Source organism: Phaethon lepturus, unplaced genomic scaffold (genome assembly GCF_000687285.1).
Source record: "Phaethon lepturus isolate BGI_N335 unplaced genomic scaffold, ASM68728v1 scaffold17010, whole genome shotgun sequence".
Lineage (NCBI taxonomy): Eukaryota > Metazoa > Chordata > Aves > Phaethontiformes > Phaethontidae > Phaethon > Phaethon lepturus.
The window spans coordinates 406-23411 of NW_010512757.1; the positions used below are offsets into that span (position 1 = coordinate 406).

General features: G+C 37.8%; 1 protein-coding gene across 1 annotated transcript; it reads left to right on the forward strand.

The window, feature by feature from the left end:
• The first annotated feature begins 806 nt into the window (after positions 1-806).
• On the forward strand, positions 807-23006 carry TAMM41 (TAM41, mitochondrial translocator assembly and maintenance protein, homolog (S. cerevisiae)). Its single transcript, XM_010288103.1, has 9 exons — positions 807-983; positions 2662-2754; positions 7580-7730; positions 9529-9674; positions 11875-12040; positions 14815-14877; positions 19556-19596; position 20924; positions 22930-23006. The coding sequence occupies exons 1-9, from the start codon at positions 810-812 to the stop codon at positions 23004-23006; spliced, it is 912 nt and encodes a 303-aa protein (XP_010286405.1). The 5' UTR covers positions 807-809.

Below are 23006 nucleotides of genomic sequence, written 5' to 3' on the forward strand. Positions count from 1 at the left end.
GCGACTTTAAATATGTCTCATTTTGCGTTGTGAGAAGAGAAAACCAGAGGATGGTAAGAATTTCAGAGCTCTTAACAGCATCTCATCCTCACTCAAAAGAGTGGGGAAAAAGGGTAGCTAACAGGCTATCTTTGTAGTAGTGTTTACTAATTAGCTAAGATGCAGCCCAGAATTAAATTGGTAAGCCACAGAGAGAGGTAGCCTATGTCTACCTCTCAAGCAATGTCACTCCAGAGATTAGTTTGTGGTGGGTATGAGTTGTAAACTGTCAACTCGTCTGTGTGCAAGGGGTGTGTGGACTTATTTCTTCAGAAGAGCGTGGCTTATGTTGTACGTTACAGGTCTCTGGAGTTGCGCTGCTTTTTTTGGCAAAAGCAAGTGAATGCGCTAGAAGTGCAGTTTCTTGCTGCCAGCTTTAAGCTGTCTTTATCTGCCCACATCGCCCAATTCATGGCCTTGCATATTAGCAAAAGTCCTATTCGTTAGCAGTTTAAGCTGTTACGCAGAGCTGTGAACTAGGATGGTGAATCGTGAGCATCGTGTGCTCCCCTGTTTCGGAGGGGAGGTCACTTAACCAGGAGGACAGGGAAATTTTGGACTGTCTCGGCTAGACTGGCAAGAAAACATACAACTTCTTAATCAGAACTTTTAAACTGTATTTGACATGAATGTTTGTGGGGTTTTTTTACTCATGTGAAAAATGATTAGCTGGTAGTTTGATACTATGTATATCTTAGATGAATATGATTAACATCGTTTGCTTCCTAACATGTAAACCCCAATACTTTTCTCCTTATCCACAGAATAATATGCTGGACTTCGTGTTTGCTGTTGATGATTCTGTGACCTGGCATATGATGAACTTGTTGAAGAACAGGAGTCATTATTCCTTCCTAAAAGTTTTTGGGCCAAAACAGATAAGTAGTATACAGAGCTATGGAGCAGGGATTTACTACAATACTTTAGTGCCATGTAATGGTAGGGTAAGTACAAGTAGTTTGAGTAAATTAAGTCAAATATTTCTGTGTGAAGTGTTGAAATGATTAGTTTAAAGCTGATTTCTCTGCAGGAAGCAAATCTTGTAGGCTGTAACTGGTCCTTAACTCATGGTATCTTCAATATTTATGTCTCAAACTGTTTCACAAATGGCATGTTAATTAAAAAGGAAACTGAGTGGCTGCTCTTGCACTTTAAATGTGTGAGCAATGTTTGGAATTTACAGCTAAAGCACTGCAGAAACTGAATTTATATTCCTTATTACTTGCTGTCTGCCCATTTTGGTGGTTGCAAAGTGTATCGTGGGGAAACAGGACCTTAATTCCAGCAGTTGACCGTGTAGTAATAGCAAAGCAGATTCTTACTGCTTGTTTGACATAAAATGCAAATATTTAACATGGTGAGATGGAATTGACATCTGTGTTATTTAATGGCTAGCATCCTGACCTGTGAAGCCTTAGTATAATTAATAATTCTAGGTAAGCAGTACTTGTCCAGCAAGTCGTACTCCTACATCTCTGTGTAGACTATGTTTGGTGAGGAGGAGTGCACATAGGAGTCAGGGCAGGGAAACACTGTATCTCTCTGTCTTGGTGTTGATTTTGAGTAACTTCTGCCATATAGTAACAGACTGCACATAAAAATGAAATGAAGGACAGTCATGGAAAAATGCCATGTGAGCACTATATATTTTAGAGAAGTTTCTTAGAGCACGCATGGTTGCAGTAATGTTTGGTATATGTCAGAATTCTTCATAGAAAGTTGGAGGCAGTCTGTTACATACTTGCTGTTTTGTTTAAAGGCATCTGTATGAGGCAAGAACTTAGGGTTTAAACCTTGTTCGCTTTATGTAAAAAGGGATTTTGGATTTTATTTTAAGGGCCAATGATCTTTGCTGTGAAATTCTGTTCTTCGTGGCTCTTTATGCTCTTATCTCATGCTGTAATGACTCAGTCATATTGCAGTCTATGGTCCTTTGTTATCCAGAAATTCTGGAGTTGGGTGCCTTGCTGTGGTGATAATCTTTGGAAACACAAGAAGTGCAAATTGGTAACAAACTGTTGAAAGTTCATCTTTTTTCCAGTTACATAAAACGAAGTAGAAAATTAACAATTTGTTTTCTAACATCAAAGAGCAAAAGAACAACCTTCCTGATACACCTCTCAGTAATGGTGCACATAAATGGCTAGGAGCTTTGTTTATTTTAGTGCTCTGAATATCATAAGGATACTGTGGATTATTTCAACTATTGTAACGTTTGGCTGGTACAAAACCTTTCCAAAATCTTTTTATGAACAGTTGTATTTTAACGTTCAGATCTATTCAGTGTCAATGTCTGTCTAGACTAAGTTTCTTTGGGGTTTTAAGTCTTCTACTGTAGTGATTGATCCTAGGGTGACTTTATTGTGACTTGATTCTAGAAGGGATCTTAGGGGGTTTTGTGCATCATCCCGTTCCACTTTTTTTTTCCCCCCAGAAGTTTGCATGTAAGTAAGAATATTTTTTTACCTCCTGTGTTCATTAAAATGTTTTCATGTTATGCAGCCAGCTTTTTATTCGAGATGTGTGTTCCTTAGAATTAATGACAGTTATAGTAAGTTTCGTGTAGTGAAAATGGTGCAGGTGTATGGTTTTTCAAAAGCCTTGTTTTTGCTTTTTTCCCAGATGATAAAATATGGTGTAATTAGCACTGATACCCTGGTTGATGATTTACTTCATTGGAAAACCCTCTATGTCGCCGGACGCCTACAAAAACCGGTAACTGTTCATCTGTTCAGTTTTCTGTCTTGAAATGCAGGAAATTACAGGGCTGGAAAATTATCAGTTGTAATTTTAACTTTAACTGTTAAGGATCTATGTGTCAGTACTGAACAAATAATCTGCCCTGATTTAGGAGTCTGGTCCTAGAGGGATAATGTCTCAGAAAGGAAGTAAAATGTAGTCCTTAATTATATTCTGTGTTATGTGAAAAGAAACTAAAGGTAAGTATATTAATCACAGTTTTCTGCTTGTAGTAAATCTTGAATAACTGGACTATATTAACTCAAAGTCCCTTTGACGTTAAATGCAGTATTTACCTTTTGCAACAGAATATAGGAGTTGCCAGAATTTAACACAGATAAATAATGGAAATCTTTAAAGATGAAATTTTCTTTGGTGTGCAGTTACTGTCTTGTTAACTGTGTTGTTAAAGTATCTATAATTGACTGAACCATGTGTTAAGCAAGTTGGTTTTTCTCCTCCATGCTTGTGTCATAAAAAAGATGAGGTCTTTGCTTTCCCATGAGTGCCTGATGCAGTGTTCTTTCAGCAGATGGCAGCAGTGCTAAGTTAAAATTTCTTGAGAGGAGGGGGGAAGGAGAGGAGAACTCTGTTCAAGTCTTAGAACAGAAGTTAATTATGCTTTTAAACTAAAAATTTGGGGTGAAAGTTTGAATAGATTATCTCAGGCTTTTCTCTATCTCCAGGGATGTATTACAGCATGTTACAGGTTAGAACAACTAACTTTCTTCTTTACAAAGAACAAAACTCAATACATTGAGAAGAATAACTGAAGAAATAATTCTGAATTTTGCATTAACAATGAGTACTGAGTATTCATTTTCATTGTAACTGTATTTGCTGCTGCTTTGACTTATTTTAGGGTTTTTCGTCTCACTGTATATAAATCGCGCTTCATATCTTTTGTTTAAATTCAATGGGAGTACACACTTGCATAAGAAGGCAGAATTAAGTATTTTTGTTGGTTGCTAACAAGACAGTGGAGATACCACATCTGTGTTTAACAGATACAACAAGAAATCAGTCCAGATTATTTTCATAAAGTTCACAGGAATTTGCATTGAGTGTAGACTACGGGACTTAAACTAGAATTGGACCAAAAGATTACTTGGTAAATATTTAAACTGTCTCTTCCTGTAGAATCTATAAAAACACTAACTAGGATTTTGAATGTTATACGGTGTTGACAAAAAATGATCAAATCATTTGTTTAGATCTGTTGTGTGGGTTTCGAATGCCTGCTGGTTCTGGCTTCACAACTGATTTGATGTTTTGATATATATGTTGTAAGTGATAGTGATAGAAAGCTTTTTTTTTTTTTACCTCCCTAAAAATGTACAATAAGCTTCTTTTGGAGGGAGACACGGGGTTAGGTTTGTTTTCTTATCCACTATAATTTCTTACATACCATTTGTGCTACTTCTGGACACAGTTGACTGAAGCCAGATTAATATTGTTTAACAGTTTGTTTGGGAATTTCCTCTTCACTCTCATATGGAGGAGGAGGAGCCCAGCGCCTTTCTGGTGTTCTGTTACAAAGCTGTCACACTATGAGTGAAAGCTATCCAAGCTATTCTAGCACATGAGCTAAAACATTTGGTCTGGCTTGAAAATCGTGGCTTAATTTTCACTGGAGGTTTTGTTTCTGTTATAAACTGGTTGCCTTGACCAAGTAATCTTTCCAGAATGTTTGGCAGAATAGATGGAGTTTGGAATTGCCACTTAGAAATGCTAATTTTCTTTCCAGGCTTCTTTGTTTGTGTTAAAAGTTTATTGGGTTTTCATCCTACGTTAAATTTATAATGCTGATCAGCTAAATTCCCATTTAACTGTATTGGAAAAAATAGAATAAACTTAGTTGTAATTTCTCCGTAACTGACAGGTCTCCTGAAGGGAAAAAATATGTTGCTGTACCTAAGAAGTAAAATAAAAAAGCACAAGTGACACATAATTGGTTTTCAGAGGAAGGAGATTTTTAAAAGCATCTTTTTAAAAAACATAAAAAATGTTACTGCATTTTTGTTAAACATGGTGTAATTGCTGTAGAGTAAGGAGCTATATTTACTGTTGTCCTGGAGAAACTATTAAAAGAAGGAAGTGTTAATAAGTTGAAGTGAGGTGAGAGAGAGGAGTATGAATGTTGTATAGAAATATCTTGTCCTTTTTAGGTGGGTCTTGGGAGGTTTAGGTTTCTTTACATTACAGAAATTCCCATGAAGGAGTGATAGAGCACGTATTTGTTTACAGAATTTCTCCATTGTCCGAATCTGTAAAAACTTTTTTTTTTTTGAAAGATAATGGAAAAATCCCCTTGTGATATTTAGCAGTGTGTGGATGTGGCTATATGGCAAACTGGAATAGTGCTTTTGACACCTTTCTTTCTATAATGAGATTTTCTTTGTGTATTTTGTTTGCCTGTAAGTATCTTTGTGTACAGACGCCTGCAGCTTCTTGTGTATGAATTTCCTAGCAGTGAAGGTAGTACATTTCCTACTTTAAACTGTTGCGATGACTGAAGGTCATGCTTATATATAAAATGGAATATATTTCTCATTTAAAATATTTGATAATTTAAGTCTCAGTTGTACTGTTAGTTAACTGAATTCTCTGTGTACTGTAAATCCAGAATAGATCCCCTTATGTGACATGGTACAGTGACTAGTTCTGATCATGAGTTTTCTGTACTGTGAAAAAGCCTTCCTTAACTTTTGTGGTAAATCTGAAAGAAGACCAGAATCAACATTCATCCGTGTCATATCTTGGTGATAACTATTGCAGTCTGTCTTCCTGGGAGATTTCTAGCTACCTGAACTGTTTAAAATTTGTTCATAAATGGTATCACTACTGCAGCATTTCATGTGTTTAAATTTTGAAGCCTAGCATATTATTTCCCTTTGAAAAAATCTGGTTTATGTTCGGGAGTATTTTTAGCGGAGGAGGAGATTATTCCTTTTACTTCAGTAAAGTAAGTCTGTGGTCTTCCATGAGGATGAACAGCATCTCTGCTGAGGTTTCACGTTTTAAAAGGCTGTAGCTGTGGTGTTTGTAAAACATGTCCATACCTTGCTGGTATTTCCAGGGCTATCCTACAGTATAAGCAGTTTGCGTGATGGCTTGGGGTGCCACAGACTTCTCTCTTCTGTCTTTGCTTAGATTTTTCCCTGTAGCAGCAAGTTATGAAAGTACATATAAGTGAATTAGTTGATGAGTTTTTAAATATTAATTTATCCTCATGACCAGTCTGTCTTGTGTATTGGATCTTATTTGAGCAAATCTGTATGCACTCTGTAAACTTCTCCCTGATTTTCAAGGAAACAAAATGTACTCTCGGCTTCCTGACAGATGAGTGTATTGTTATTTTAATGTGTTTTGTCATTGTCTTTCATTTTAATGCTAAAAAAATACAGTAACTTGCAGGAGAAGTTAGGAGGAATTCTGGAACGTTCGTTTGTACAGTGAACTCTTTTTTTATTTTTACAATTAAAATCAAAGGGAAAACATCCTTCAAAAATCCACCCTGGACCAATTCCAGACTATCATATGGATTTGATGTTAGGCAAACCCATGCTTTAGTGCAGAACGATTGAAACAAGCAGCCTGTATACTGTTGCATTTACCACCATATCAAAATGAGATATTGTTCTAGTTTTATCCCTCTTAAAAATTTCACTGTAATTAAAAATTATGTTCTGAATATAGTATTGGCCAGCCATGACATTGCTTTGTCAATGGCCTTTCTATAAGAAGAATTTTGTGTAGCAGATATGTCTGATTGTCTTACTTTCTTTAGTAAAGAATCTGGGCTCTTTTTTTTTTTTTTCTTCATTAACAGAGTATTTAGATTCCTAAAGGAAAATATTTACTTGAAAGTATACCTTAGCTGTTGCAGGTTTATATTTGGAGGCAGAATTTCAAGTAATACTTGAAAGCAACTCATTTCTGTGTGAATGGGCTTTTGGGGAGTAGAAGCAAGTTGGATATGCTTGTTCATAACTGCCAGTGGGTTTGCATTTTAAGGTATTCTAAAGTCAACAAATATTAAGAAGCTGCCTCTTGTAAGCAGGATGGCATTGCTTAATCAGAATGCTGAAAAAGGACAAACTCAAGACAGGCAGGTATTCTTGAGAGTGTTCTTTCTGAAAGAGCATAGTTGGCCATCTTGTAAGCCAGGCAAGCTTCATCTGTCTAATGTTCTATAATAATATGTTTCTATATTCAGTTCTTGCTGAAGATCCTCTTTTTATTCCGGTGTATTTCCATATCTTAGGTAACTGGATTCTGTAGTTGGTTTTGAATGGTGTGAATATTTCCTAAAAATTAATTTCTCTGTGGCAGTCAAGAGAAGCACTCAACTTCAGTGATCTGTTCTTCATGTATATGTGAAGTACCCATTGAGCTCACATTCTGCGCATATAAAGTGCAAAATAAAGTCCTGCTTCTTCCTCCTTCTAGGAGGACAACTAATTTCTAAGAAGCTACTTGAAGCATATGATAGAGGAGTCCTCTATTAAAAAAATAAATTAATAGGAAAGCTTGCCTTTCTCTGTGGTATTCCATTGTCTTTCAGTGTGACAGTGGTCTTTTTTCTTGTTGCATAATCACGTATGAACTATTTCTGTTAATGTAAGTGAAGTATTTCTGTGTAAACAAAAGGGCACCCTCTAGTCTTGTACCATAATAATAGTATCTAATCTTAAATAAATTTCGTATTTATTTTTCACGTTGGGTTGGGTAACATTTCTAGCTCCATCTTCAGTAGCACTTTCCTGAAGTCTTGCTTCCAATGACTCTGCTTTTTCAGGTGAAAATACTGACACAGAATGAGAATAGCAAGCTGCAAGCTGCTCTTGTGAGCAATCTGAAGAGTGCAGTCACAGCAGCCTTTCTCATGTTACCAGAAAGTTTCTCTGAAGAAGACCTCTATATGCAGATTGCAGGACTCTCCTATTCCGGTTAGTATATGGTGTCTAAAGCCATTGAGGAGAAAAGCTGTAGTTGGAGCTGTTGTACCACAGTAGAAAGTCTAATGTACAATGAATCATCTATTTTGGGCCTACAGTGTTGCATGCTCCGAAAACAATATATACAACATAGAAAACGGGTACATAAGCAAATATGTATCTTATACCTGCTTGATTTATGAACAGCTAAGTATGGGCGATTGAATATGGTGAAATAATGTTGGTTTTTTTTCCTGTTTGTAGGGATTGTATTTTGGTTGTAATGGTTCAAAACCCTGGAAAAAAAATTTTGTTTTCACTCTCAGTGTAATGTTGATTCATCTGATAGTCTGACCCATGCTTTGTTATCTCTTACTTCTTGAATATGCGATGTTTGAGGTTCTGATTTAGTTAACTTAAAGATGCAGATTATGATTCTTCAATGTACATTTAACACTCACCTCCTGGTTGGTATTTATTGACTCTTTTTTTTGGTAAGAGAATTTCCCCCTTTCTTTAGTTAGGAAATTGGTATGGAAAAAATTTAAGACATTACTCCAGATGTCTCTTCGATACAAGATTTAATTGTTACAACTCAATTCAGCATTGCTATTTAAATGTTGATATCCTTAATGAAATAGCTATTAACAGGTTTGATTGGAGTTGTACTTTACACAGCACTTTCTTTGCTCATATAGAAATGCAGGTTTGGCTTTAAAAAAAAAAAAAAAAATCCCAGGTAGGCAAGCAGAGTTTATAAGCTGCAGCTTGGTTCTACTGAGGAGTGTTACTGTTCTTTATGTGGTATTTCTCCGGTCACTTTAGACTGCAATTTGTTCAGCTTTTCCTTAGCACTTCTTTTCCTGAGTCGTCTGTTTGAAAGCGGTAGTAAAGTAAAGAGGGTACTGACAGTGGGATGGCTAAGGGTTGCTAACCAGGGATGTTTGGCACAGGGCTGCATGCCCGCCCGCCTGAAGCCTGTCCATTAGGTTCTTGGTGAGCACTAGTGACCAAGATACTTTTTTACATATCCTTTGAAACAGCGCAATTAACCAAAAATGTGGGAGATCTGTTACCATGCTGTGAAATGTTTCAGTTGACTCTGCTGTGTGAACGAAGCTAAAGCTGTAAGACTTTCGGTTGGGAATGTTCTAGAAAAAGGCTGTCAACAACATGTTTGTGGATATTTTATTTTGCTGCCATTTTCTTAAGTCTTAAACTTTTCAGAGGGTGTATTAGTAGACAAAATTGATTTTATGTGTTACTCTAATCAGTCTCCTTGGAGACTGCTGAAAAGAGTTGTTCATGCTTTAATTTGGAAAATGTTTATCCTTTTATTTTTTTATGCATTTCAGAGAATCAGTACCATTTATAGGGGAAGTGTTTGTTTTGTGGCTTGGCATAAATTGAAATGAGCTAAGTAATGCTAGCAAGTTGCCACCTTGCAACAGCATTTATCTCCTGAATGTGGGAAGTGAGGAAAACAAATTGATTCAGCATTTTGTTTGTTGATACGTGCTGCACTGAGCCTGTAACTCCTGGCTGGTAACCCTGGGAGTTACCAGGATGGTACCTAATAGAAGTAGATGAATGCTGTATTACAAACTTATTTTCTGTGCTTGAAGATATTTGAGTAGGTTGGGGTTTTTTTTACTATTAGCAGGTGAACGTTATTGTGGATTATATAGGCATTGGTAGAATTGGAGAGTGAAGTTTTAGATAACACCTGTGTGCTATGTTGGTTGCTGTTACATTCTTCGAGTTTTCAGTTTTTTCCTAATGAATTAACTGTTTTTCTTTTCTTGATTAGGTGATTTCAGAATGGTAATAGGAGAAGACAGATTGAAAGTGCAGAACATAGTGAAACCTAATGTTCCCCATTTTCAGAAGCTGTACAGTAACATATTACAGGACTGCCCTCAAGTGGTATATAAGCACCATCTGGGAAGGCTAGAGGCAAGTGTTCTTCTTCGAACCATTTTTAAAACAAGCAAGTGGAAGTGCTTTATCACATTGACAGAAGGAAGGAATTATGCCATACGCTAAGGCGAGCAGTTTTAGTCACTGTATTTGCTGTTTGTTATGTTTCTGTTGTTTAGTTAGTTCTGTAACCGGAAGACTTGTCTTAAATACCAGTCTCTGCATATGTAGGAACTACTGTTCATTTTCTTTGAGTATGGACACCGAACTCGAGCCCTAGCAAGGGAACAAGAGAAGATCGTTTCAAAACATGTGTTCTAATGACTACCATATGGAAACAACAGTCTAGGAAGTGATGAATAAACATATGGTTTGTGTTAAAACGATTAGGCTGTAACTTAGAGGTGCAACTTTCTGCCATCAAAAACTGCGTCTCAGAAAACCCTCCTGGAGTGCTAGTTATGAAGATCAGTTGACTAAACCCAAATAAAATTCTGGCATTACCTTTAAATACCCCTACTAAACCAAAATTTTCTTAGTATTTGGGAAACAGGTATACAAAATGACCAGTATCTTGAATTCCATCTTTCTGGCATAAGGTATAACATTGCATTTAGGGGAGAGGTGCCACAGTCAGGGGTCCAACAGCCGTTTTTCCTCCTGTATGTATGCATGTCCATGTCTGAATATTCAAGTGCGACATACGTTTCGACGTGAAGGTAGAAATAGCGTGGGTTGTCTCATGGACATGGGTATCTCTTTATCCTCAAGTGTCCTTGGCAATTGTCTCACAAATGTCTCCTTTTAGGACATGTCTTTGTTAGAAACTGAAGTACAGATACAAGCAAGCGTGAGTACAGTGAACACTTTTACTGCAACGCTTTGGAGTACAGCATAGGCAAATTGGTATTATACTGTAACTGTCTCCATGTTTTCTTACCAATGTGCTTTCGAACAGTTTAGTCAAAGAAGTATTTGAAATAATTTTGAAGAGAATCAGTAATGCTTTGTCCAAGAAAATGGCTAGTTAGAATAGTAGTCTCTGTTGTGTTACGTTTACAAATCCTAGTAGCATACTACAAATAATTTGCTGGATAATAAATCTGTCAGTAATTCCATAATAGTCGTCAAGGCTGCTGATTAAATGCCGTATTTTTACTGTTGATTTTGAGCAAAGTGCTTTAATAATGTATTCCTCACACCTTGGTCTGATTATTGGCAGTTATTCCCCAGATTGAAGAGGATGACTGCTATCGGGAGTGCTGTTTAGCGCAGAATAGAAACCCTTCTCCAAGTATACATCTTCACAGTTACAGAGAAAGTCCTTTCTTAAAAGGTTCCTCAAAAACAATGGAAGGCAGACACTAGTTCTTACAGTTCTGGTTCAGGCATGGATTCTTCCCTCCCACATAATGTTAAGAGCCTGCTCATTGTCGGCTTCCTCTGTAGTCAGTGGGTGATTCATCTGGATATCATTTTCTCCCTATTGACTAAAGGGAGTGTATAGGGCAACTAGACTCCTGTCTGATGTATCCATGAACTGTCTAAAGAGTTGTGTGGGAGGAATCGAGCTCTTCATATTTTCCTCCAGTTTTGGAAGGATCTACTCCATTATGCATTTTTCAGTATTTGTGCTTACATTTTGTATAAATGCGTACAGCCCTGCACATTGGTATCATTGTATTCAAAAAAGGGTCATTGAATTTTTCTGATTTAGATTGGAAAATGTGAAATGAATGTTTCCTTCAAATTATACAAACCAGATGTGGTTTGAGTTTAAAGCAGAGAAAATGTTTTTCAAACTAACTTGAAATGTGTGTGTGTATAGTTTGATTATGTTCAGGCAGAAAAAACTGAGCTAAGTGGTCTTTTGGGAACTTTGTTTTTTTCATTGTAGTGTACTTTTGTTTCCAAAGGAAATTGGATAGAACAGAAATGATACAGTTTCAATGAAAAGTTACTTGCAGAGGCAGCAAGATCATGCATGTAGCTTAGTCTTCCCTTGGATAAAAATTAACATCTTTGCACTGAGTTATTTCAGAACTGAGATACTGCATTTCCCAGTGCTTGGGAAGCTTTCAGTAGCATTGTCAATGACTTCTACAAGCAAAATGCATCATGTTCTTTGAGATATTTATCAGAGATCAAAGATGGCCAAAAGACTTTTCTGACTTCTTTGAAAAGAGAACTTACTTTATTAACAATGTTTTTACTGTCTTATTTTTAAAACGTTTAGATTGATAAAAGTCCAGAAGGCCAATTTGCACAACTAATGGCTTTGCCACGGACTCTGCAACAAAAGATAACTTCTCTGGTAGACCCTCCTGGTAAAAACAGAGATGTGGAGGAAATTTTACTGCAAGTTGCCCATGACCCTGACTGCGGATTTGTGGTGCATCAAGGTAGGCCTAGATCAGTGACTGTAATCTCGTTTAAGGCATGATAGATATGGAGATTTATTGTACATGTTCTTCTAGTTCAGAAGGATAATTTAGAATCATAGAATCATTTAGGTTGGAAAAGACCCTTAAGATCATAGAGTTCAACCACAAACCTGACATTGCCAAGTCCACCACTAAACCGTGCCGCATCTACATGTCTTTTAAATTCCTCCAGGGACGGTCACTCAACCACTTCCCTGGGCAGCCTGTTCCAGTGCTTGACAACCCTTTCAGTGACTAAGTTTTTAGTAATATCCAATCTAAACCTCCCTTGGCAGAATTTGAGACTGTTTCCTCTTGCCCTATTTCTTGTTACTTGGGAGAAGATACCGACACTCACCTCACTACAACCTCCTTTCAGGTAGTTGTAGAGAGCGATAAGGTCTCCCCTCAGCCTCCTCTTCTCCAGACTGAACAACTCCAGTTCCCTCAGCTGCTCCTTGTAGGACTTGTTCTCTAGATCCTTTGCCAGCTTCATTGCCCTCTGCACCTCAACATCCTTCTTGTAGTGAGGGGCCCAAAACTGAACACAGTAGGTGAACACACAGGTGCGGCCTCACCGGTGCTGAGTACAGGGGGACGATCACTTCCCTACTCTTCCTGGCCACACGGTTTCTGATACAAGCCAGGATTCTGTTGGCCTCCTTGGCCACTTGGGCACACTGCTTTAGAGAGAAGAGAATAAAAGGTTGGTCTTGAGATACGTTCCTAAAAGCATGGTTTTGGATTTGTTTGTTTGCAAACAGGTTCTCTGCAATACTAGAAAAACAGCATTCCTACGGATAAAGATATGTTTTGTTTTGGATTCTGAAAGAAGTAGTCTTTAGGAATTAGTGTGGCCTACTTAGACCATCTGACTCTGGGATGCTTACACCTTCAGGATTTTATTGGCTGGCATAACTTCATCTAAATACTAAGCTATATATCCTATCAGTCATGCCAAGTTAACTTTCTAGCTTGCTGTCATTACCTTTCCCAATTTTCATAGTTAGTCCAGATATGTGAGCTCTGGCAGAGAACTCGGGCTTTGAGGAAAAAGATTGAGGTGTTTCTCATCATCACAGATAGCTTCTCTGAGGCAAGATAATGTTGTATGAGCAAGTTAAAGCTTATGCTGCAGACATGAATGTTTTCTTATGCTGCAGAAAAATGAAAACGTTTAGTACTTGAAGAGTCCTTTACATTTTTCAAGAACTTGACACATCTTAGTTCCAGGTGGATAATTTTGCGAGCTCCCTGAGCACAGCAAAAACTTCCTGGATACCTGAGAGCCACTAGCCAACTGTGGAGGGAGCAGTTAAGCTGATTTCTGTTTGGGGATATAAAGCTCCTGAGAGTTGTGGTACTCTGACAGGATGAATTGTACCTGGACCTCAAGGTGTCCAGCATCTTTCATGTCAGTCTATGACAGCTTCTATGCTACTATGGCTGAACTGCAACAGTAATGTGACAATAGCGGAATCTGGGAGCAGGAGTTGCAGCGGTTGTGAGCTGCATGTAGTTTTAGAGCTCTGAGTTGTTCACCCTGATCTGCCTATCCTTGTGGTTACGTTTATGTGGGGTATCGCAGGCATGGCTGTGACTGTGGCCTGTGCGCAGTGGTGCAGCACTTCAGTATCAAAACATTGGATAGATACAGTCTTCTCAAGCCAAGCAGTTTATACTCTTAGGAGAACATTTTCACTTTTGTGGCTGAAAGATTTTCCTAAATCAAGAATATGGGTAAAGGACAGCACAAGCCATTTGGTAATCCTACAAGACAGAGCTGAGTACTCAACTTGAATTGCATTGCCCCTAGGTATTTTGCTAGCTCAATGCTATTTGTTTCCTTCCCCTGCCCATTCCTACCCTCCCAAATTATTTTCCGGTAGAATATTGTACCCCTCTTGCTTATTCATGGATTTCCCTAAGCTTTGTTCTTCCTCATAGAAATGGTTTTGAAAGAAGAATTTAAAAATAGTATTTGAAATTATATTCTACATTCTGGTTAAGGCTAGAAGAACAACTTTCAGTTTAGAAGACTAACTCTGGGACTATTGCATTTCTACATTTTTAAGTATTTTGTTATGTACAGTAGTTTTGTTCTGCACATATCAGTATGCTTATATATATATGTTAGAATAGATAAAGCTTAATACTTTTCAAAAAAAGTTTTAATGTTTTATTTACTATTCCATTAATACGTGGGAACCATTGGGCAATGAGAACTGAATGTACCACAGTGCGAAGTGGTAAACAAGCCTTATCTCCAAAAGCTGGTAATTTAAAAAAGCCAGGCAAACACTGCACAGTATAGGCATCTCTTCTTCATCAGGAAAGTGCAAAATCCGAATTTTATACTGAAGTAAACAATTAGTATAATTTGTTCTGCTCTAGAAAGTTAATATGAAACAACTCCAAGTTCTTTGTGACTAATCGTCTCAGAGAAATAATGGGAACACTACATGAATTAATTTGATCAATTCCTTCTGGTTGTTATCTCTTCTAATATTGGGGGTTTTTTTGTGTGTGTTATATATAAAACAATCTAAAATAGCTTGGAGTATATATTTCCAATGATTATGACAAAGCAGGACAGAAACAAACTTTCTCAGCTGAAGTGTATGTTTTACTTTCAGGCTGGCTTGATTGGATAACTGGAAAAAGATTTAAGTGTTTTGTGTATATTGGAGGATTAAAAAAATCCCCACAAAACTGCTAAGATGGATAACATCTGTGTGCTCTTCTCTCTGCAGGCATTTCGGGAATTGTGAGATCTTCCAGTATAGTGCAGAGTGCTAAAACCATACTAACAGCTGGTAAGAATGTGTGTGACTTCTATCAACATAGGCCTTCTGATTTCACAAAGTGAAATTATAGGGCCCCAAGACTGTCTTGTTACAGGATTTTAAAGAATAAACTTTTTGGGTATCTATTTGAAAGCCCCTGGTAAATTAAAGTGATATTTAAAACAGAAGATTTGTATAACTATGGAGAAATTGTAAAATGCCAAAAGGAATCTCTATATGGATTGGAGTCTATACATGACTCTTAAACAAACAACAAACCCCAACAACCCAAAAGTAACAAAAAACAACCTCTGACTTCGATGTAATTTTACTTGTGGGCTCGATTTGGCTGATGTGCCCTAGTTCTGCTCTTTTTGTATTAAAAAATGGAAAAAAGATATTTCTTCATTCACTCTGGCTTTCTACATGTGGGCAGATCCCTAGATGATCAGTACGTCATATTGGTGTGTTATGTAGACTATAAGGTTACTTCATCATAAAATAAAGGAGGGGAGGAGTTTTGAGGGAGAGAAATTTGGCAGGATCCGATGATTTTGTCAGGCTTGGAAGACAGGTGTGTATTTGAGGACATGTTTTCCAAACTGAGATATACTTGGTGAGCACTGGATATTGCTGTAACTCTCATACTTCAAAATTAATTACTGTAGAAAAAGAGTTGAGTATTACAAAGTCAATGTAGGAGAAGGTATAGAAGGAGGGGGCGGAAAAAAAGGACTTGCTTGTGTAGAAACATGGGAAAACTAGTCATGCTTTTCAGCTGTTGAAGTCTTCCTAACTGAATGGAAGTTCTGCCAGTTACGTAGCTGGGTCTTCATCCTGTTTTCCGAGTGCTGGAATAAATCTAATTTTAAGGTGACCTGGTTTTGACATTTTAAAAAGCTGAAAGCACTACAGCTTTATTTAAAAGAAAGACTTAAGAGCTGAGCTTTCGTTTACTTAAAACTCTGATCAGGAGGTAGTCTTAATATCTGCAAAGGGAAAAATCGTTGCTGCTTGCATGAAGTTGCTCAAATAATTTTCTGAACTCATTCATACCTATTCATAATTCTTCCACAAAGGCAATTATATACAAATTATGCCATTACTGGTTTTAAAGGCAGCTGTATAGTTTCCTACTGAGCAGTCCTTATCCAGACTTCTACAGCTGCCATTCCCTTCCCGTTTAGAATTAAAGTTGGTGGCTCCACGTTATCTTTCCTACCTCCTTGTAAAGAAACACAGGTTGCGGTGTTCAGGACCATTAGTTGTCTGCTGAGTAAAATAAGCAGCAATAGCTCTACTTTTTATATGCTTCTGTTAATAGTCTAGTTCTATTAACTGGAAGAAGGCTGACAAAACTATTGCCTGACTTTAGTAGCTGGAGGAGACTAAGGACATAACTCCATCTGAGAAAAGCAAATTTTTGTTTTATGAGTTAGGCATATTGTAGGTACTAGTTTCTAATGTAAGGTTTCCAACCAAATAGGTGATGTTTTTCTAGGGTTTGTTGTCAAAATTACCTACCAGTGGTCACGACTTCTTGTATTGTAACATGCCTCTTTTAGAAATACCAGCTTGTAATGTATCTGTTTCTAAAGCCGGGGAGAGTAGATTTTGTAGAGCAAAATAGTTGCAGGCGAGGGGCCAAAGACAGCGTTATGTTTAATTCAGTGCTTGTGAAAGTTAGCAGCCTGTCTGACCTGGGGAGCAAAGCTGTTTGTGTGTAACTGCAAGAGTATGAATAAAAACAGCTAAACTTCGTCAGATTATGTATGCTTGCCTTCTGTCCGTTCTGATAGACAGAACATCACCTCTGGGAATTGTTAGCTCCTTTGCGTGTCATCCAGCAAGTCACTTAAAGCCTATATTGTTACTAGGGCTTTTGTAGGGGTTGTAATGCATCTTTTAGTAGGACTTGTAATTTTTACTGTGTTTTCTGTTTTGTCCACCTGACTAGGTGTTTGTGAAATGCCTTTCCATTGTCTTATCTGTTTTTCAGTTTATATCTAGTGGTGTGTTTTTCCCTTTAAAACAAACTCTAGTTGTCTTCTTACCAGCCAGTTACATAGAGTAACACTTACATCTAAAACCATGTATTTTCTGCTAGTACTTCTGGTGTTGAAAATGCATTTTTTGTGGTTTGATTCAGGTAGAGCAAAGCACTTGTGATCGTTTGCCTCAAACACAAGCCAAATTTGAGCAAGGAGGCTTGGGAGAGTTTAGTTTTCTTACTTGTAGCATAATTTAGTTTGTGTTATATTTAACTGTATTTATGCACTTCAGCCAGAATCCGGCCAAAACCATTAGCAACAGAATTGAGAATTGATCTTTCGGGGTTACTCAGAGATTATGTGCTGAGGGAAATGAATTAGATTTGGAAAAGGATTGTTTCCGGGATTTCCTAACCTCTGAACGTTGTTCAATGAATGCAAAACTCGTTGGTAGAGCTAACCTTCCTGAGCATCGCTGTGCAGGCCACCCTGGCTGGAGGAAAGGAGTCCTGCTGCTTCAGTTAGGATCAGGAGTGTGTCTGTACGTGTGCTGCCGCACATGAAGCGAGCAGTGCCTCACTTTGTGATGTAGGCATAGCCCTGCTTCCCCCACAAGCCTGTGTGGGAGAGCACCACCAGTTTCACTCACTGAAGATGGACTGAAACATAGAAGTAGTATTTTTGTAATAAAAAACCTATATTGTAGTGCACATGAAAGAAGAAATTAAATTTAACTGATTGGGGCGTAACCTCAATATTTTTCAGATGTGATGTTTGTATATCTTCAGTGATCTTCCCTGGAATTTAGGAGGGATGGATTTCCACTGGTTTAGGAGTTAATAGAAGCCTTTTGCCTGTTTTTTAAAAAATCCTTCTCTCCAAACATTCATGATTGAGTGTATGTTAAATCTTGCTGCACCTTCTAATGAAGATTTTCTCCCAATCACAGTTTCTTAATTTAGAAAATTCGTCCTTAGGGGGCAGGTGGCATTAATACTGTTCACCTTACTTTGCCATTTCTTGGGGCTCTTATCAGCTGATATTCATATAGATACATACTGTACACAGACAAAACATTGTGGCTTCTACATTGAAAGTGTTTCCTTGACTCATGTATTACAGGAAGGAGTTGAGCTTTTAAATTTAATCCCTAAGGATGCTGTATTTCTTTCTTGGTTCTTTAACCAAATCTTGTCTAATGTTCTGTTCCCCTAAGACCCATGTTCACACTTTCTAGAAGAGACTTGAAGGAAAAGTATCATGGCTTTGTCCTCCTGCAGTGCTTATGTTAAGAGCAGCAGCTAAAATAAGGGAATTACGAGAGAGAGTCACGAAATTAGTGGTTCCATTGAATAAGCTCTGACTATTTTTTTTTCGTGCTGTTCCTAACAACTGTACAAGCACTTCAGTCCTATGCCTGCTTGCAAAAGAATTAGTTTGCATTACCTGGCCATATTTTTTTTTTACATGTAACGGGGGACATGTATTTCCTAAGCTGATTGTTTTATCTTAAGAACAAAAAAAAAGTGAAATGCCTACTCTCTGGTTTGTAGCATAGTAGTCCAATGTACAGTATGTTTCTAAATTAAATGTTAAATCAGGAATAGTCGTTGCTGAGATGGCATGCTGTGTATTAACATTATTGGCAACGAGCACAAGCAAAATAAAGAATTTCAACCCATTTAAGAGAACTTTTTTCATCTTTCTCTGCCGATGTGGTTTTAAAGTTGAGCTCAAGCTCTATGTTTTTGTTTGTTGTTAAATGCCCTATTTAGTTTTTGAAAATGTGCCTGTGTATTTCTTAGAGTCTGTGGCGAGATTGCCTCTCTGTTTCCCATTAGAGATGGCACCATCATTGATTTATTTTCCCACATAGCCAGAGTCTGCGTGGTCTTTGGGAACTAACTCTGGAGTTCTTATATTTAGCTCCTCTGAAGGAGATGTTGATACTTCTTTAGCTTAGATTTCTTCTTTATATCTTACTAGAGGAATGCTGCAAGCCTTGGAAATTTCTTGTAAATAAAATAATATGAATTAAATAATCAGTTGAAGCAATTGTTCAAGATCCTTTTAAGTTAGCACAAATGCTCGCAGCTGCTCTGTGAATAACAATTGTTTTCTTAGAGTTGGGATATTAGTATACTATGTCTTCAAGGAATTTTTTTTTAACTGTACGGGACAGCTTTACATATAAAATACTCTGTAGATTTGTGTTAATGGCTGTCTTGATGAGCTGCCTGAGCAGATATGGCATACCACTGTGTTTCACTGTAAATATGTGTGAAAAAGTTTGCATGTGTCTCAGTATGATACACTGACAATATATAACTATCTGCCTCTACACAACAGGTCTTCAGCAGTAGCCCTCCTTTTCAAAAGGAAATAAAGAATACCATAGCCAGGCGTATGTACTGGGAAACTTTGGGGGACTTAACGTTATAGCCAAATTACTATTCTACAGCACTAACACTTCCAAAAAACCGAACATGGATTCTTAAGTAAAACCAGATACGACTGATGTTTACGCTGAAATTTTGTGGTCTTGATTCCATGTGCATTAGGTCTTTGTTCTGTATCATATAGTGGAAAAATCTGAAGGGGAGGTGGAACCACCAAGTCATAGATTCATAGCTAAAGTAGAAAGACATTTTCATGTGGTCCAACTGCTTCGGAGTCTGAGACTGAGCCATAATTACAACCATTAACTTTTACTACAGATGTGACTCATCACCCTGAGGGCTGCTTTAAGAAACCAGCTGTATGTATAAACCTGTATTTTGCTTTGTAGCATGATGTGCTAGGGCAGAAATGTAAGCATCTTATTACATAAGGCTCTAGTGGGTGGAGTTCAGTAGAGTGCTCCCTGCAGGGGGAAAATATGAAGGAGAAAAATCTCTTTATGTTGAGCTGCGGCAAGAGGCAGAGTGGGTTGGCAAGCTGATAGAACAAGCTGACTTGCCGGCTGCGGTGCCAGTGCAGTTAATTACAGTCCTGCAGGGCTGTATCAGCTGTGTTACTGTTGATTTGCCACATGCTGTACTGTGCTTCCAGAAGTACGCTGACTTCGTTGGAATGGCAGAATAGCATCGATTCTGGCAGAGCAATTTTGGTATTCAAGGGGCTGTATCATGGAAGTGTAGTACCTAGGAGACTGGACAGTAATTTTCAAAGCCGTACAGTTACGGAGCTTAAAACCTTGGGGATTGGAACCACTTCTTTCATTTATGTGCTGTGCCTGAGCTTCGCTCTGGCTTTGTTCTGTGACTGGAATTCTTGCACTGTGTGCAGTTTAAAGCAGATATGTGAGGCAATTCAGAATTTACATCATTATTTACTTGTTATTTAAGATGCTGCAAAGAAAAGCCTATTGTGACTTTAGTGTGCTTGCTTTTAGCAAAATCCTATCAAATACAGAAACGTTTGAGCTTACAAAACCATGTGCGTCCCATATGTAAGTTGAAAATATATGTACAGATGATTGATTACAAAAGGTAAAGTTGAATTTATTTAAATTGCAACTAGATGCACAAGAAGTGCAAAACTGATGATATACAGTGTGTTTGTTATGATAGGCTTTTTACTCGCCATCACATTCCTTCAGAAATAGAGCATGTGCTTTTCCTTATTACTGCTTACTCATTTGACTTCTGGTGCCTCTAGACTGCTAATACTGAATGCATCTTTCACCTAACGTATTTTTACCTTCATTTGATTACTTGCTAAGGTCTTTTCAAAATAAAATATTATCATACTCCCCTCCCACCCACCCTCACCATGCTCCTCCACCCCCCCCCAAAAAAAGTGCAGTGCAGTGGATGGCAGAACCTGGGTCTAAGTTGCTCATTTGTTCCAGAAGATCTTTTCTGGTGTGTCATACCGTGTGACTTTTGGCTATACTGCTTCTGTGTACTTTTAGTCAGTCTAGTCAGGTAAACAGTGTTCAGTTAAATAAATGTGAGAGAGATTGTAGCAAGTATAATGTACCATACTTTCATCTGTGCATATAAGTGTCAAAATTAAGACAATAAATCAAAAGCTTGTTGTGCAGCATTAAAAATTTGCCTACTCAGTTTTGAATTTGTAAGGGTATGATTAAACTCTGTTGTAATCTGAAAAGTCACTCTGTGTTTTATGTTGGTTTTTTTTCGCTGTTTTGTTTTGGGGTGGTTTTTTAATCAAAAAAAGCTGGAAGGAGGAAAAATAAGTAGCTCCACTGGCAAGGCTCTCAGAAGCCTGCTGAAATGCCGAGACTAACGATATTTTGTTTTTAAGTTTCCAAATACTAGATGACTAAACCCAGCAAAAGGCTGTCTTTTTTTACTCTCGTTCTGTAAGAGAAGGCTCATCTCGGTTAGGACTTCGGGAAGTGTTTAACTCTAAGGGTACACTTTACAAATTGTGTGGGAGTCATCCTCAATCCCTTCATATCTAAAACTTTTAAAAGGTTGGAGGCAATGACTGCTGCAAAATCCTTCTGTATCTTTATGAAAATTGAGAAATACCTTCCTTCATTGTAGGCCTAGCGTAATGGTATAGTATTTACCAGAGTTTACTACTTGTGGGCTGCTGCAGGATGATGGTAGAGTACGACAACTATTCTGGCTTCATATGAGGTTTATAATAAACAAGCAACAAGCAGGTTACTCTGAAGCAAAATTGGTCCAGACAACATCCCTATGATAGGGTATTCACACTGGTGTCCATGGTATACTTCTGATATTGGCAGTGCTGCCAAGTTACAGCTGTTTGTCATCATCTAACTATTTTTTCTTCTTTCTTTACCTGGGTCTATGCCTTATTAATCTGGTTTTCCATACCCATCATCATTTCAGTATTACTGCTTTTTACCTAAGGATAAAGATGTCATTTCATTATGCAAGTCGAGCAGTTTTATTGTCTTGCGGGGATGCTATTCTCTCAGTTATGAAACGGTAGCTGCCATTAGTCAGGATGAGGCAGTAACAAAATATTGAAGGAGGTTATAATGTACTTCACAGCTTGTTGAAACCAGAACAGATTTCCACCTCAACAGTCACCAGCACGTTTCCTATTAAAAAAAAAAAAATAAAAATTCTGTTTTCATTTTTAATTCACAAGCCTTTGCATAGCAATGTTGTGGGTTGGTTTGTCATGGAAAGCTGCTGCTGGTGTGCAATGTTTGATTACATTTAATCAATGACGTATAGCATGAAGCAAGGCTAACTAAAATTTGACTAGCAGAAGAAATTGGTGAAGTAGAATTTGGAATTATAAAGCTTGTTGTCTACCAGTTGTGCAGAGTTTACTTGTCTTGCTTGAGCAGACTGTTCTTTTGTCCTGGTTCACTCTTTCTCCTTCCCCCTCCTCCCTTCAGTAAAATCTTGGCTGCACAGCTTTGGGCATTGCTGTGGTTCTTATGATTAGGCCTAATCTACTCTACAGAATTTGGTGGTGGGCTCCTGTCTCAAAAGCAGAAATGCTTTGACAACTAGATTCTTCTCACACTCCTGGCCAGCTAATTAACCTGCGTGCCTAACAGCCTGGATTTCTCTAAATAGTCCTGCTTGGGTCTCCTGCTGCAGAACAGGGTCTGTCAGGTTGCTGGTGTCCGTTACCAGGCCAGGGTGCAATCCTCCTCCGCTGGACGTGCTGCCTAGCAGTAGAGCAGAAAGGGCTTGAAAAGCATAAGGTATTGGTTTGGTGAGGGTCTGCAGTAGACACAGATGGCTTAAAAGCCTTCCTATACTTAGCATTTAGGAACAACTATGTAAATTAGAAGTTTCCTTCTGTACTAGCTATGAGTTTTACCATGAATCTCTACGTTTGCTGTACCTCGGTCATTGTATGTGCTTGTACGCAACATCGGCAGGTCATCTTCAAAATAGAATGAACCTATTCTATTTTGTGTGCTTTGATAGTGTTGAAAGTATTTCTTTGTGTCATTATTACTGTGTAATGAATGTGACAAGAAGGTTATTTGCATGTCTGCCTGAGGGATTAGGTTGTTATTCTCCTAGGGAAATGTTTTACTTAATGTAGTAAGAACCTAGTATTTGAGTTAAATCTTCCTAACTGTTGATATTTTCTGGGTTTTGTGTTTCTCTTTTTCTAGGGGCAAAGAAATCTATAACTTACAGTATGAAGAAACTATATAAAATGACAAAGGGATGGTTAAGGAAGACATCCTGA

Coding starts and splice junctions, on each gene's coding strand:
- TAMM41 (XM_010288103.1), top strand. CDS start 810: ATGCTGGACTTCGTGTTTGCTGTTGATGATTCTGTGACCTGGCATATG. Junction 2,755..7,579: donor CCGGACGCCTACAAAAACCG/GTAACTGTTCAT, acceptor CTGCTTTTTCAG/GTGAAAATACTGACACAGAA. Junction 7,731..9,528: donor TGCAGGACTCTCCTATTCCG/GTTAGTATATGG, acceptor TTTCTTGATTAG/GTGATTTCAGAATGGTAATA.